We start from the raw sequence: 18,125 nt of genomic DNA, 5'->3' as shown, positions 1-18,125 counted from the left end.
CATGCAATAATATGCACTTGCCTGGCTGAGAAAATAAAAAGGGTCAAAATGGGATTCTGTATTCCTACGTAAGAATATAAGCTTACTATAATTATTAAGTCTATTACCATATAATATTTATTTTATAATGTGCAGTACATGACCCACTCAGGTGAGCCCTATTATGGTGCAAACTTGTATTGCTGCTGCACAGCAAGAAGAATTTCCAACGAAAGCACTACATTTCCAACCTCTATATGGCACTGTAGCTTCGTGTGTGTTCAGAGAATTTACACCAACCAACAATTGGGTATAAGCTACATTCTCCTGTTTTCCAGATACCAGTGTTCCTATATTCCTCTCTCTGATGTGTTCTAGTCTTCCTTTTAAATGCATGCATGATTCAACCACTGAAATATCAGCTAGACAAAAAATATCCTATAATAAAGACAAGATTTGATACTTTACTATTGGTAATGACATACTATTGGTGAAAAAAAGAAACCACACATAAAATGACAAAATCTCTGCAACAGGCATACTGTCGTTTTTTGTTTTTTTTTTTCCCCAACTACACATATCTGGACATTTATATTCAAACGGATTTAATGCAGTGGCCAATACAAGTCACACACATTACACAAGTGGCTCCATTTGTCTTTGGCATTCCACTACCCGGAAGGCCAAAGAGTCCCCCTTTGCTGCCCAGCTTCTTGGCTGGAAGTACTGACAAACATTGCACAGAGTAGAAGATATAAACAGATATAGCATTAAAATTACTTGAGTATTGATAATAAAGTATCTTAACAATTTGAAAAAGCAAGGCAGCTCTTACAAACATAATGCCCTGTGTATTTTACAGGACTCAAATTGGACGACAAATTCTAGATTAAATAATTCCTCGTGAACTGGTAGTATAGAGAAGGGCATCTGCACAGTGAATGCTGTGCTCCTAAAACAGATGGAGCAGCAGATGGGTTTACAGATTGGGCTCCCTGGACTGTCTGAGTAAAACAACCTTGCTGCTCTGGAAAATGGTGTTGCAATTCTCAGATAAACCCAAACTGATATACTGTTCATGGGAGCTCTATTTCCTTCTGTCAATAAACAAAATTTTCAGAATTTACACATTTTCAAATCAAATGTTTTACTATATAAAGTATCTATACAATAAATCTCTTAAATAAAATGGCCTTTTCACAATCTTTTTGGAACAGATGGTGAGGAAGTATTATCACCCAGTGGAATAAATGCAAAATGACTACTTATTCAAAAGCTTTAAAATTAATTACCTTCCTTCATTGATGAGCTCAATAAATGCAAGTCCTGCATTCTTCTGAATAGAATTTTGCCATTCCTAAGAAGATAAAATATAACATGATCAAAACCCAAGGATTTTAAACCACATTTCTGAAGCTGACCCTGATGATTTCCTAAGGAGCTGGAATTTAGGCTGAGCTTAATTTAATGCTTCCCCACCCCCACCCCCCAAGAAGATTGACCTGATCATTTAAAAACCGTAATTTAGTCTGATTTTCAAATAAATTTTAGGCGGTCGTGCTTTCAGTTTCATCCTTAAGCAAGCTTTAGTTTCCTTGTCTAGACAACATGAAAACACATCTTGTTTCTCCAATTCATACAGTTGCCCAATGAACATACTGAGTGCAGCAAAGTACAGCAGCAGTAGTTTCTTCACTTTGCTTCACTGTTACACCTTGTACATTTTATCGTATAGGGCAGGCAATAATCTGTGTACCGTCCATCCCTCTTTGAGTTCAATTTTTGTTTTTTCCCCATTGTAAGTGAAAACAAAACAAGTTGCTAATAACAAACTGAGTTTTTAAAATTCTTTTACTATTAACATGGATTTCCAAGATAAACTCTTGAAACTGATTTAAACCACTTGATAGATATTAAAAGATAACAAGTTTTGCTTCATATACTACTAAGTTAAAGAGAAAATTCTCAATGCATTACAAACAACTTTTTGCCATACAACCCACTGCCTCTATCACACCAACAGACTTCTGATACTTGAGATGAAAAAAAGGTATCTCTCTAGCAAGTAAAGATTACTTTCTTTTGGGATAATTCGTTACAGCTTTTCTTTAAGAGTAATAAACAGTTACATACAGGAAAAAAAAATCAAAATACATCAGCCAGATTACAGTTCAGAGAAATTTTCTAGTCAGATAATTCATGTTATGAAGACAAATAGGTAGAGAGAGTTACGGTTACAGAACTATTCTGCTTTACATTTCCTTTTTTCCAGGACTAAAAAATCAGGCAGAAATCCCCAATGCCTGTTTCCTGATATGGGCAAAAAAGATAGCTTTGCACAGCTAAGCAAATTTTCTCAAAGAATAGTTGTGAAAACTAGTAACTAATCAGCAAGGGGCTTCTTACTGAGCTTATGAAATTCATAGATTTGACCAAGTCACGCATCTTAAAAAGCCCCAAAACAATAATCTTGTACTCATGATTGGTTTTATAAGAGGCAAGCTACTAAAATACCCAAACAATGAGCATACTCCTAGCCTATTACTGAGCAGGTAAGTCCTGATTCAAGAAGACAGAGTATCAGCACTCAAGCTTCTAGCTTGTGGGCTAGAAAACCATTGTAACAGGTCCTTTCTTCAGTGCCGTTGACTGTGTTCTTTTCCAAATCTCGTAAGTGAAGCAAGCCTAATGATCTAATTTTTGGTAGCAAATAAATCACCTTGGTATAGTACAAAGTCACTCTGAGAAACTAAGAAGGATTCAGTTGCCTAAACATAGGCACATAGTGTCATTTTAAGAAACAGCAATCTGGGTTAGAGATAGTGTTTGAGGTGTAGCATTAATTTTTTTTTTTTTTTAATCAGAGCCTTTTATTGAACACTATAAAAACTCTTATTAGCATTTCCTTTTGAGATGCTTTTCTGCACCGCAGCTGCTATGAGACTGCAGTCAGGAATGCAGAATTGGTGTGACTATAATTCAGGAAAGAAGTGCTGAAAAGAGAGAAGGCACAAAAAAACCCCACCCCAAACCAAACAAGGCTTCCTAAGAAGAAAGCATGCTAATTAAAATTTTAAAGAGAGACACCTATGTCTGCAAAAGACCAAGAGATTCTTCAAATTCTTTTGTCAGATCTTTCTGCTCATTGCAAATGTCTCAGATACTGCAGGACATCCAAAATGGCTAACTGGATTTTAGGTGACATATCTTAAGGTACCTAAAAAGCCATTAGATAACTATGTGGAAGCAAACAAATCTCTTCTTATGTCTCCATAGGTGGAATATCTCATCAATTTATCCAAAGTAATTATTCACAATAAAAATGTGTGAAACCTGCCCAACTATCTACCAAAAGTGGAAAACATCATGATGCAGAACCAGAAAGAAATCAGGATTCATGGTTCATGCATTGCTTCACTACAAACTCACTACTACAAACTTCATTACAAACTCCCAACCCTCCATTAATCCACCAATAAGGGAATAATTATTAGTACTATAATTTCCTCTCAGTTTCAGGCATAATTTAATATAACAGATTCATGATCCTGAGAGGTGAACTCTACTTGTGAGGAGGCACCTGGTTTTCTTTTTTTCAGTTTCTTTTTAAAAGACTCAAACAATAAACTGAAATACTTATAAATGCCAGCATTACAGTTGCCTTTGCAATGGCCATTCAGATCACTGCACGCACTTTATGAACTGGATTAAGATGTGGAGTTATACACTCAAAGAACGTGCAGTGATTTTGTTTACATTAGCTTAGATTCCACAGGAAACCTTTCTTGCCCTCAAGATGCAAGAAGCAGCAAGATAAACACCAAATGTAACAGACACAGTGGCGGTGGCTGGAAAATTTATGCTGTAGGTGAATAGAATCATAGCATAGACGTTTGGATATTAGCAGCTAACTGCTTGAATGACTACACTAGATCTCAGGTGGTTTTGGTGTAGTTCATATCCTGAATCTTCTGGGCCTTAAAACAAGAGCTGGGAGACTTTCCTGTGCCTCCAAAATGCTGATGCCAATCACATGCTGAAGTCACAGAAGAATTGTACCAGGTAATTTATCCTATACAGGAAGGATGCATTGACCTTTCTTCCCTTGGGGCTTCTGCTTGATAGGGCAGCAGGGATGAATATTACTGCCCGTAGTGCACCTCTCAGAACAAGGGAGGGTATAGAAGGCTCAGGGATAGAGGCACATTTAGAGACTAACACAGACAGTGTTCAAGAATGATGACAGTTATCACTTCTTTGTACTAAAACCAGAATGAAGATATCAAATTTCATTTTTAACTTTATTTACATTGAAAGAAATAAAAAAAAAATCATACATAATAATTAAAAATTATAACTTGAGACATTCAGTTCAACTACTATTCACTATGGCTGTGTTCTAAATATTTTATATTTATATTATATAAAATATTACGCAAACTTCCATTGAAGACAGCAAAAATGTACTAAATGATTAGGATACTGATAATTGCCACCCGCCTCCCCCCGCCCAATTTCTCCTCCTCCTCCTCTATTCTATCGTTGCTTGAAAAGCATCACTGCATCCACAAAGCATCAGTACATGTTCCCTGACAGAAGGTTCAGACGGAATCCTGTTATGAAACTGTCCATGCAGAGGAGGAGAGGAGATGAATAAAACTGGGATGAGAGTAAAAGGCTAAAACTTCTAAATAACAAACCAAAACATGGTACAGATATTACTTGAAATTCAGGGTTGGTTTTTTTTTTTCTTTCAAATCATGATGTATATTTCCTTACTCTCTGATATTCTTACATTTTTTACTTTTAGTGTATTTTCCTAATGCTATTTCTTTAAAATTTGCCAACCCCTGGTACACACACACACACACAAAAAAAAAAAAAAAAGGCAAGACAGTATTAACAAATTTAGCAACATGCTAAGTTGATACCAGAAAATTTGCACAAGGAAAAAATAATAGTGAAGAAGCAAAAAAGGAACAACTAGGCTTGGTACACTAAGAACTTGTTTCAGTTTATATTATACTTCTTTCCAAATCAAGCTTTGCTTACAATAATTTTAAAATTTTTATTCAAGATGATTAGAAAATGTCTTAAAAAAAATTCTTGTGATAGTATTAAAATTAACTAAGAAATTTCACATATTGACTTTTTTAAACAAAAGGAACAGTGACTCTCAGAGTTTTAATAATTTACGTGAAACCTCTCACCCTTTTCAATTTCTGCAAAGAAGTCTTAATTTGTGCCACAATTTTAAAGTGTCTCAACAAACTGCAGTTACTGAATGGACAGACAACTGGTGTAGTAATCACCCTACAATTCTCCTTCCACTACAGGTACCACTGTCTCAATCAGTTGTAGCTTCTTTGGAATTCTCTCTTCTCCACATCTTAAACTGATCTGAGCACTTTTTTTTCTTTTTGTCATATTGAATATTTAATGAATTTTCTCGTCTAAGGTATTAACAAGTCAGTTGATACCTCTATTCCTCAATCACTGTATTTTAATCATAACTTCTTGAGACAGATCTGTTATAATGACTCTCTTCTTTCTAGACCCTTGAATACGTTTGGAGAAAAGTCTTGTGCAGAGCTGAACAGGTGCTACCTTTTACCAGGATAAGGAGGGGGAAATTTTATAAAAATGCATTTCCAATTCACAACATGCAAGTAATTTAGGTTGGGTTTGAACTCGATGTTGTGAAGTTACCGTCCAAAATCATGAATAACTTGCTCTACTTTTTAAGAGGAAAGATTCAAAGGAAATGTTACAAGACTGAAGGAAATTTTTGCCATTTTCTTTATGGCAGAAAACCATGTCCATTCAAAGTAGGTAAAAACAGTAAAACCAACTGATTTCAAGATACAGCCTCATAAATTTTTGATCAGATTGCTCATAAAGTTTTGAGAAGATTATACATTTTTTTTAAGATCATAGGACTGTCCCTACCATTCCTAGAAGAATCGGGATAAAGATATTGGAGTCTTAAAACCTTCCACTATTGTTTGGAATGAGAATCAGATCTAAGAATTTCAATTTTACTGCCTTTATTCTTCTCTCACACACACATGTATACTACTGATAGATGATAAATAAAATATGTTTTTGGTCTACTCTTTCAAGCAAATTTGGTATTGATTTTAGGATTTTATGATAGGTCATCCATTTTAAAAGCGACTATTTCCCACAATAAGGAAGTTGCAGAATGACTGACGACATCCTCCTGGAAGGCAAATCTGCAAGTATTGGAATACACTGGGCTTCTGGCCAAATCACAGAAAGGAAAAGAATGTCAAACTTTCACAACACTATTTATGTGAATATGACTTTAACAATGCAACAAAGGTAATAGGAAGTTTCAGATTTCTCTTTTACAAGACTAAAGCCTCATTTTTCCTTTATTTTCTTGCATTGGAGTAATATGCTATTTTTTTGCTTTCTTGGAAACGCACAGACCCATTACATCATCAAAACACTAGGGAAATGGACAAATGTATTTAGATGATACAATATTAACCTTAATCACCTTGTAGAAATTCTGCACATCTTCTAATGCAGACAGAAGATATGTGCTAGAAGATACATGTGTCTCCATAACTTCTGGAGCTTCCTTCCTGACTGGCAAAATAGCTCTTCATTTAAGAGACACTAAAAATATTATTAACAACATGAGTTGCTACATATGGCAACTAATCCTAAAAGCCAGTCCACTTATTACTCAACCAATTTTTGTTGTTAGAGGTGGATACCTAATTTGAAGTCTTCCAAAATGCATCATTAAAGAGAAGACTTTTTGATGAACAGAAAAACTACTGCTCACACTGTCTCCACTTGTCTCTTAAACTATGCTGCATTTATTAATAATGATGGGCTCCAACAATGAGCTTTTGCACCCTTGCTCAACCTTTTAAGAAACACCAGCTGACTCTTCCTGACTTTCTAGGTGTTTTCCTCTGATCTAAGATCCTTCTCAATTGTAGTCAACTTAATAGAAAAGGCACCTTGCCTTATTAGGATATGGGGAAAGTAATTCTTACAGTTTTCTGATCCTGACTGTTTTGCCATGAATCTAGAAGAGATTCAGATCAGCATCTCACTGATGTGTAATAAATGCAGTCTTTGACATTTTTTGACAAAAATACTCTGACAAGGACAGGCAAGAGAAAGGACCAGAAGAACCATGATGACTCTGGTGTAAGTAAGATTCTGAAGAAAAGATGCTGCTTATTACTAAAGGCAAAACACAGAAGCAGTTTTCTGAATGTATGGGGATCTGGAAGGACATCTCACAGTATAATCAAGAGAATAAACCTGCCCAACAAGTAGGAAAGAATACACCGATGGTTTCCATTTGAAAGTCAGATTATCAGAAGCAGATGGCCAAGAGTTGAAGACTGAGATTGGGCTGGAAGACATTCCACACATGGACAAGGAATTAACGCAAGAAAATTCTGTGACACCCCTTTAGCATAAAAAAAAAAAAAAAAAAAAGAAAAAAGATAATGCAAAATTATCGTATTTTGGAAAACTTCCAGAATTCTATAAATAAAGGGAGAAACACCGGGGAGGGGGAGGGACAAAAAAACCCACAAACCACCCACCACCACCCCCCCCAACCCACTTAATTTCTAGAGCAATAAAATATAAAGGAAGAAGTTTTCTACTTCCCCTGTAGCTTGTACTGGAGTTCATTTCTAGTTTTGAAAATTACACTATGTGTGTATAAGAACCTACTTGTTACAGGCTGTGTTCCGGATTGTGAAGAACCCCAAATCAACATCAGAACATAAGTATATGTTTAATCTGTACCACATTTGATAACAGATAAGGACACAGTAAAAATGTTGTTTCTCTCTTGCTGGACCTTTATATAGTCCAAATAGGATGACAATTATTAGAGAAAGTACACACTTCATCTACAAAGACTTTATTTATTGAACTTAAATTTGATTCTGTGAAAAAAAGTGAAGTTACAAACCCTCAATTTGGAGCTACATGACTGACATTTTCATACACCTTTCTAGTGCTTTACCCAGTGTATGACAATCTGTGGGATTTTTGTTGTTGTTTTAACCTATTTCTCTTCCACCAAATGCCAAAATTCCTTTCTTGTTTCTTGACTGCCACAGGGACAGCCTTTCTTTCCTACAGCCCCAGCCATCTTACCTGCTACCTGCTATGAGCTATTGCTTTCATGGCTACTCTAAAAGTGGAATCAGGGAAAAATTACTATTTTATCCACAGTTACATTTTATTTTGATGTGACTGTTTCCACCATTGCATGTATTGGTGAAAGGGAGTGAGCAGGAATATGGAACTAGGCGTGCAGATGATACGATACCCTCTGCCAGTATGATTTGGGCCAGAGAGAAGCCTAAGTTGAACATTGAAACTGCAGCCTAAGAGTATGATTCCATTAGATGCAGAGATCTAAATTGACAGCTTGCTGCCATGAAAACATGAGTGGCGTTTTCTCTGTTCTCCTCTGTACTCCCAGATTTGCAATCCTGAATCCTTCTCTTTGAGTAGCTCTGGTGGGTTTTGAACTGGGGTCTCAGCCAAGTTAACCCACTAAACCAGAAAACAAAGGTCTGAACAGTTTTCAGGTGTGTTTGTGTCTTATGGTACAAAAGTGGGGTTAGTAGAGAAGAAGCTGCAGGACAGAAGCCATGTAGCAGATCCTTTGTTAAGATAACTGTTATCAAGATATGCTGGAAAAACGGGTTTCTGAAACAATGAGTTTCTGTAATTTTGCACGTGTTTCTATGTTTCCCTCCCTTCTACACAAAATTTTAATTCATATTTTTGCAGTGGTATGATATGCAGCATTGTCTCCTCCTAGTCACACTGGTAGAAATACAGAGACAGTGGATAATCATAGAATCATACAATTGTTTAGGTTGGAAGGGACCTTTAAGATCATAGAGTCCAACCATCAACTTAACACTGACAAAACCCACTGCTAAACCATGTCCCTCAGCACCACGTCTACATGTCTTTTAAATACCTCCAGGGATGGGGACTCCACTGCTTCCCTGGGTAGCCTGTTCCAATGCTCAACAACCCTTTCGGTGAAGAATTTTTTCCTAATATCCAATCTAAACCTCCCCTGGTACAACTTGAGGCCATTTCCTCTTGTCCTATTGCTTGTTACTATTCCAACAGGACAAATGGGAAAACATAACCAAAGGTAAAACATCCAACTTCTTTCATGATTAGGAAAAAGAAAGATTGAAAAATTACACCTCCACAGGAGTTTACATAACCAACCGTAATTTTACTGTTGAAGTTATATCAGATTTAATTGCCTAGGTAGATTAAGTCCCAGGTTCATTATTCTTTAGCTTTAAGAGAAGTCGACATTATGTCATTCCTCTTCAGCCTTCCTACCTGTCACTTATCAGACAAAAATTAAGGAGTATGAGAACTGTAGGAAAACCTTTGGAGGGAGTAAATAAGGACCAATAAGCATAATCAAAGTTGAATCTAATACTGGCAACAGGAGTAAACGTGTACAAAATTATTACAAATAAATCTATAATGAAAAACAAAAGGTTTCTAATAATGCATAATATTAAAATGTAAAATAGACATACAAACAGTGTAGTACAGAAATAGAGCTAACTGTCTTAAGAAGGAGCCTGGTAAGATACCTGTGAGGATAGTGTTTGAAGAGAAGGTACTGTACAACAGAGCTGGAGAAGTCCTACTTAAACTTTTATAGAAAGCCTTGAATAGAGTATGTTTAGTACCAGGACACATGGATTGTGTTTCTAGTACACGAAACCCACATTTCAGGGCTTCTGGTCATTTGTAGGGACCAGAAAAGGGTTTCTTTTTCTGCTTGGTTTCTGTGTTGGGCTGCTGCCAGTTTCTGAAGCCCAAGAGCTATCCCAAACTTTGAGGCAGAATGTATGTTTAGATGTGCTAGTGCGTACTGAAATCTCTCCTCTAGGTTGATAGGTCTTCCTATATTCTCAGAGCTAAACCTATCACCAAATTTACTCAGTGAGAATTTCCTTCTAATTTGCACTGGTAAGGCACTTTTTTTTTGGGGGGTGGGGTGGGGTGTGCGTGTGTTGGTTTGTTTGTTTGCTTTTCCACTTCTTGTTGGAGTGGGATTAATTTCTTGATATTGTTTAAAATTTTTTCTTGCCACTAAGGAAAACAGGCAATGCACTCATTTGCCTCCCCTCTCCCACCTTCTGCCCCATTTTGCCACTTTATAGTTTTGATTGCTACAGTATATATAGTAGTACACAACTACTATGTTTTACATATGTCAAACCACTGGAAAGTGTTTTAGAGACTGTACTGAATGGGAGCAGATCCTTTACAGATCTTTTTCGATTAAGTATGCACTCAATGGCTGCCTGTGATATGGAGAGACAAACTGGATTCAGCCCACGCAGCTTCTAAGTTTCCAGGTTAACAGATAAGACAATGAAGACAGACACAACTCATTTATGAGGCTCACACTGTTAACCAACCTTTGAAAGGCTTAGCTGAAGCTCAGTTTACCCATTAATTACATACTGGAGTTTGTCAAGTTATGGGTATATTCTTGGTATAGTTTGCTTTATTTAAGGTTCTTTAATTTTTCATAAAAGTAAACCATTTACAGAATCTACTTACAGCTTAATTATAAGAAGGAGTAAGTGTTATCATTTATTTGAGAATCTCCTAACAGGTTTTAATTGCCAGTTTTAATTAAAGCATTTCTTGGTCATGTATATCCTTTTCCTTATTCCTCATACAGTTTTTTTAATAAAAGCCCATTTAAAAGGGATATCATCTAAAAGAAATCTTTTTCCTCAACATAGTGATTCAGAAGCGGATTATTTTCATTCTAGTTTTGATATTTCCTTTGGAGGCTCCTGAATTACAATCTTGATCAAACTTCCAACGTGGGGGGAGAAGAAATCAACAGAACCAATGAAAACTACAAAACCCTGAAACTCGTCAGATATTCTACACATATTCTATAATCACAAATGACATAGCATTTTTTCCCAAAAGCAACCATTTATCCATTATAACAGTTATATTTTTAAACAGGTCAAGTAGCAAGATTTCTTAAATACTAAGACAGTATTTTCCATTTAAGAAAATAAATTTCCCCTGTTAATAGATAAGATACATAAAAATACAAGCGGCATGAGATAAAACTCCTTTGGGATAACATCATTCAGTTTCTGCAGAAGCTGTATCCCCAAAGAGAAAAAGTTGCAAAAGATCTGGAAGTAATTAGAAACTATTGTAGTGTTTTGGCTAGGGAAAAAAAAAATAAGAAAGAAAGAGAAAAAAGTAGTTGAAATCTAAATCTGATGTAAGAAGGAGCTACACTGCAAAAATTAATGTATTTTTTTAAAAAATTGTGTGGTTTATTGAAGAAATCTGCCACTCCAACAGCAACACAGCTGTGACATGCTCAACTAGGCTGAGGGAACAAAGACCAGCTAATCAAGCACAGATCTTGTCAAACATAACACATCTTCATCCGTTTTATGTTAAAATAGACTAAATCCAAATGAAAATGCCTGTTTTATGAAAAGTGAAAATCATTATATGTTTATTATTAATTATCTAGAAAAAATATATGTCAAGTCCCTGGATGTATGCTTTTGGTTCATATAAGAAATAAAGAAAATAAAGTCTTCAAATTAACCTAAATTTTAATCTAGTGAAGTAGGTGATACTAGGGAAAAATAAAATGGGTGCAGGAAAGCAAGTTACAGCACAAGAGAGATTCTGAAAATACAAAGAGTAGAACTTTTTGTTCTTCCCCAAACCCACAAATGATGCACTACCCTTACAGGAGTTCCTTTAAAACTTAAAATGTATTTTTCACAGAAACTCCAAATTCCTTTGGGGGAAAGGCTTGATTGCATATCCCTCAGAGTCTAAAAGGCTGCCCATATGAACTGAATTATCCATGACATGTACCTTCAGACATTTGTAATGTGATATTTCATGTAAATTTAGACCATACCTTGGACGTGAGCCGCTGGCAATGTTGATTTTATTCAGGAGCTCAGATAAGAAAAAAAATCCTGACATCCTTGCTAATCTGTAGTCGTTAACATGGAATTTCCAACATAAAGAGCATAAAAGCATCTAATTTGCTGTAGCAAATGAAAGGAAAACAAACTTTGCATTTCCCTTTCCTTTTCAATGTCTAAAGTTACCTTGTTCTGTGCAAACAAAATTGTACTTTTCAAAGGCTTTTAATATCGTCATCTATCTTTTGAATGACACATTTCAAACTTCCCCACATAATCTGTAAAATGTCATTCAATTTGAATATGAAGGATTTACCCATGTGAGGTAGAAAAGCCCTAGTTAATTAGGATTATTAAAAACCGCCGTACTTTATATAGTCTTTCCGGTCCATATTACTCAATTTATCATATGGAAAAGCTCAGGTAGGACTCTCTGGGGTTTTTTTTTTTGAGATGAGTTAACCTCATTTGCTGTGGGCAACATCTCCTAAACTGCCAGTTCCAAGTTCTGTTAGCTATAGGCTTGATTACGCTATTTGTCTGTCTGCCATTCTCTTCTTCTATCCATCAGTATTTTTATAGCATTTACCTCATGCTTTCTTTTGACAAATAATTTTAAAATGTAAATAGAAAAAACTGGGTATTTTTTCCCTGCAGATGTATAGAACTACAGACCTGACCGTTCAGTACACCTACAGGATTAAATACAATATTCTGTGCAGATGCAATTTACAGAAGCATTACTTTTAGATTTAGGAAGGTGAGGGGAGGAAAATGCAATTTGCACCACTACAGCCCCCTATTGACCAAGTCCTGTAGAAACATTTAACATCACCAACAAACATTACAGCATTAGCTTCTGAAGCACTTAATAATAAATGGACATCAGGACACAAAATTTTCCATATTTAAAAGATAAGGAAACAACCCTGAAGTATCAGATGGGGTGTAAAAACTAAAAGCTTGCAATTCTCCCAAGTAATCAGGTAGATGGAAAATAGCCGTCCCAAGCAAACATTGAAGAAAATGAATAAATGTTCAAGACTTGAAAAAGATTAGGCTCGTCACATTATTCAGGTATAAAATAAAGCTTATTTTTAAAATAGTCAAATACTTTGAAATAATAAATAACGTATAATAGTCATAAAAATAACAAATCGATTTAGCTGCATTTGTTACACAGCTTTACTGGGATGTCTAAAGAAAAAGCACTGCAGAAAGAGCTTAAATTTCTCTCTCTTCCTTTCAATCAATATTTGAGGCAAAGTTTCATCTCTAGGGCCCTTAATGGCAGGAATTCCTGGAGCCAGCAAATGAGTAATGTTAAACCTATGATTAGATGATGAGGCCATCAAAGACACTAGACCCTAATGCTACATTCCACTTTATTCCTGAGAACTGCAGTAAACCCAAAGGCTAGAGAAGAAAGAACTGTAAGTTATTCCTTCCCTCAAGAAAAGGTTCAAGACAAGGTTTCAAAAGCTGCTTAAAAAAAAAAAAGAAAAAAAAAGAAAAAAAAATATGTTGTATGACATGAACACAGGGCTCAAGAGCCTTAATGGATCTTTTGGAATTTTCCTGGAACCCAGGACTTCACCATTAGGTAACAAATTTTTCAAGTGCCCTGCTGGAGCAGGTTTGAAGTTCAAACCCCACTGAGGATTCCTGCCAGGGATGTATTTTTGTTTTACTTTTCCCTAACCAATATTCACCCTGGCTAAAAGAGGGGAAAAAAAAAAATAAAGGAAGAGGGAAAAAAAAAAGGGGGAAAACAAGATTTAATGATTTCCTTATGACACAAGCTTGAAGAAACGCAACCTATGGACTGGCAAAAAGCAGGTAAGTTGGAATCCCCTCCCCAAAATCAGTTGTAAATGTTAATTATTTTCAGGTAGATTCTTCAAAAGTAGATTTTCCTTGCAATTACCCCTAGAAACTCATTTGTTTTCAGTACATTTTTCATGTATGTTCTCAATATGCAGCAGTGAATGCTGAAGTAAAACTACAAACAACTAGTTTTCCTTGGTAATGATGTAACAAGTTAACCTGGGAATTTTATATACTAACTTGGTTTGAGTTTAGCTGGTATTATAAATCTGGGGGGAAGTTGGTAAATGAAACACTGTTAATAAGTCTTTAGAGAAGTGTAAAAACTTGTGAAGTTATTGGAATCTGTCAGGCCATTATATTTTTCTTATATTTTACAAAATGAGCAAAATTCTAAAATGTTTCGTGATAACTTATTACTGGCCTTTTAAAGTAAAAGGCTATATATATATTAATTTAGCCAATAACACTTCTGACAAAACAAATAAATTTAAAATTGACATGTAAACAATCCAAACAGTATGAGGAGTTATTTTAGTTTTGAATATTTTACTTGTGAAAGAAATTCAAAACGTTAATTGATTCAGATCTCTGAGAAACCCATTACTGCCATGCTAAAAAAAAAAATAAAAATTAACCGCAGCATTTTTTAAACAGAACTGCTCTGCTTCTGCCAGTTCCTGAGGACTACCTAAGCCATGTTCTTCTCCTTTTTATATATAGACAGCTATATAAAATATGCAGTAAGTTATTTCATGTATACAGAAAGTAATAAAGTCACCACAAAGTAAGGTTTAAAAAAATTGCCAATACAGAGACAGATTTTAACACAAAATTATGAAAACAGTATCCTATTTATGCATTCCAAATTAGAACTGGCTTGAAAGAGTTCATGTACAGAAAAAGTGCATAATCTACATCCGTACACTTTTCAAAACAAATGAAAATACACATTGTAAGCCCTGTGAATATAGAGATGCTATGGACTGTATAAAAAAATAAAAATCTACAACTTATATGCTACTAGAAAATATTAATCTCTATTTTCTTATATTGAAATGGAAGAATGAAGCAAACAGCAAGATGCGATTCTTAGACTGGCAGTAATCCAGCATTATGCAAAGAAACCAATACAATTAAAAGCAGAGAATGTCTTACCTGTGAACAAAGCAGCATAACAAGTTCAACCACTGAAGTACTCGACTTCATACAAACCAGACCTGCAATAAATAGTCAACAATGAATTTAAAAGATTGGTGATAGTTATTTATTATAGCTCCATGGTTTCAGAAATCCCATAAAGTATCTGTGCTGTATATTTTTATCATGCAAATTCACTGAAACAAGTTTCAAGCAGAATTATCTGAGAATTTCAGATTCAAACATACTTAAACGTTCAGAGAGCATCAAAGCATCACCTGGAATAATCTGTACCAGGTTCAGGACAGAATGTTTTTTTAATTAAGTCTTTTTGGCATTTAGCTCAGTTCACCATTCAAACAAACAAATATATAAATAAATACCTACCTATATCATCCAAAGCAACTTAATATATGATAAAGATAAGAAAATTATCTTTGAAAACTAAATCCTGTGAATTCTTAAGAATAACCTGATCAGATATTAACAGGTAGGGAATAAGGCCTCTGCTTAGGAATTAATTGATATACCTGTAATTGAAAACTTGAATATTAATGAAAGAGGCATTAACGTGAAATCTTTTTAAATTAAAATTATAACCCATACTTTGTAGTCCATGTTTCTTAAATCAAACTTTGAATAATGCAGTGTAATTGTTACTCATTGTTTTGTACTCAATTTGAATAATTAATACCTAATAACGTTGCCACTATTGTAAATACTTCTTTGGAGCTTTGGAAATGCAAATTTACTTTCTGAGAGAAAGGTATAATACCTAAGCATTTAAAAGATACATTGCAAAGAGACAAGGAGGAAATTACAATTCTACTGTGAACTATATATGGTAGCTTCTGTTATCTAAAATCATATAGGCCACACATTGACATGTTGGTTTAAGGGCACGGAAACACTTTGTTTTACAAAAATGATAAATACACAAATATAAAGCTTACAAGGAAGGACTAAACAGGAAGCTGAAAAGCAAACTGATGTGCTTTAAGTAGGTTTTTACAAACAGCGATTAGAGACAAAAGCACTCCTACACAATAGCAAGTATATTTATTGCCAGTAGTGGATAAATATCCTTTTGTGCCCGTTTTGCTAACAACCCCATCCTTATTGTACAGTAACACAGAACAAGCTGTAAGAAGCCACTAGGATTCCATTCTATCAGATATATGGGCAGACAGTTAACTAATGAAATAAGAGGCAGATGTGCAAAGCTCATTTAGGGAGACAATTGCTGTAATTGATCAGCGATTCTCATGCTCAAGTGCTAGAGGATCACAAAGATTAATGGGATGCTTATCACCTGCAGGCTACCTCCACTGTTCCAAAGCTGACAAAGAAAATCCAAACAGAAGACTGAGCTCTACAGTTAAGCCAATGCAGGTACCACAGACATACCAATTTTTTTTTTATCATAGAATGTTTTCTTGTTAATTATGAATCCACCTCATATTCTGTAAAACTAAAAAAAAAAAATAATAATCTTTTCTGTCACATGCTCACTTATCTTCTTTCACAATCAGACAATCAGGTGTATTAACACATGATCGAGTCAAAACAATGCTCTTAAAAACATATTCCCATGCTACAGTCTTCTAAATTTGTATGTCTTTACCTTCTGATTTTACATCAAAAGAACAAATGTCTCCATCATACACAGTTATGAAAAAAAACCCAACTAAATTATATAACAAATGTTTATGCATCAGCATTAATTTCTTTGTGCCTTCACCAGGTTTCCAAAAAGAATAGAAAATTCAATGCAAAATATAAACTTTAAAGGAAACACATGATGAATATTTCCTGGCTCAATTACTTAAATTGGAAGTTTTTAACTTTCGAAGACGGTGTAACTTCAAACGATATAAAAGAAAGTTTGGAACATGGATCAAAATAAACATGCCTAAAATGGCACAAGGCTAGGATAAGTACTCACAATTATGATCCAGATAACAATGATGAGTCTTAAGGACTCAAATGCTGTATATATAAAACAACAGGACTCTCTGTTTGAAGGAAGTGATAATTACCTTAGTGCAAAATTTTCTGTTTACAATACTAAGAATTATTATATCCTATAATTTTTAAAAGCGTGACTCTATGGGCTTGAGTAAAATGATCATCTGACCTAAAATTGATATGGTTTTTCTATTTTTATGGACATCATTTCATAATTTTTTGTATATCACATCTAATCAACTGCAAGCTTGGATGTAGCATTCTAGCATTGGAAAGGAGAATCTAACCGATTTTGGTGAAGTTAAGAAAGAGGAGGATGCAGAACTCGCATCTGGTTAGCACATCAGCACACCCATTAGTTGTAGCCCACTCTGTAATTGCCTGCTGATGAAACAACCATTGATAATAGCCATTAACACCTCTCATAACCAGCAGTATTCAAAACTTGACCTTCTAAGAGGCTGGTTTTCATGTCAAAAAGAAACAAATAACTATCTTAGAGACTGTAGCACTTCTCCCATGTGAAAACACAGAGGGAGATAGGAAAGCATCATAAAAGAAGCTCATGTTGTCGAAGATGGATGCAAGGAACACCCTTTGCAGAGAGCTCAGTCTACAGTAGACCTTAAGTATGCAGCACTAGTTATAAATGAGCAAACCCAGGAGCAGCCAGAACAGAAAATGGGGAATCGCATGCATCCTGATGGGTAGGAAGGAGGAAATAGAAATACTTTCTGTTCACCTTTAACTATTCATACCATACATTCCTTGAAGTAAAACAGAATAGAGAAACACGAAACGTTCATAGCAGGGCCACCATTTCACATTATAAGTTTCTTGCTTATCAGCCTCCTACTCCCACTTCAGGGACTCCTTCCACTCAAATCATATGAGGGAAAGTGTGTGCCCTCCATTATACGCTCCATTTCCTCCTTCCTAGCTGCCAAGGGCTCTGCTTTTGTGTCACTTGTGGTTCTTCCCATTTTGGCTTATTCCAGATTAAGCAGGAAAGATTTGAAATTAATAAAGATTTTTTTTTTTTCCTGGTACGCAAAGAAATTAATTTTCAGAGTTTACTGTCAGAGCTGTTGTGGAGTCAATAGTGGAGAATGATAAAAACAGATCAGACCTAATGGAGGACAGATCCATTTCTGCCTATTAGGAAAAACTGCCACAATGCAATCTCTGGTTTATGAAGATCCCACATAA

General features: G+C 35.2%; 1 protein-coding gene across 1 annotated transcript in view; it reads right to left on the bottom strand.

The window, feature by feature from the left end:
- NBEA (neurobeachin) overlaps window positions 1-18,125 on the bottom strand; it is a 515,614-nt gene that overhangs the window by 263,131 nt on the left and 234,358 nt on the right. The window contains exons 35-36 of the mRNA XM_009888422.1: window positions 14,967-15,028; window positions 1,272-1,336 (exon numbers count right to left, since the gene is read on the bottom strand). Coding sequence (XP_009886724.1) covers window positions 1,272-1,336; window positions 14,967-15,028 — 127 coding nt within the window. The remainder of the gene's footprint in view (window positions 1-1,271; window positions 1,337-14,966; window positions 15,029-18,125) is intronic.

The sequence above is a fragment of the Charadrius vociferus genome, unplaced genomic scaffold (assembly GCF_000708025.1).
Source record: "Charadrius vociferus isolate BGI_N301 unplaced genomic scaffold, ASM70802v2 scaffold16, whole genome shotgun sequence".
Lineage (NCBI taxonomy): Eukaryota > Metazoa > Chordata > Aves > Charadriiformes > Charadriidae > Charadrius > Charadrius vociferus.
The sequence above is the reverse complement of the archived record's forward strand: the minus strand, read 5'-3'. Positions and strand labels throughout refer to the sequence as shown.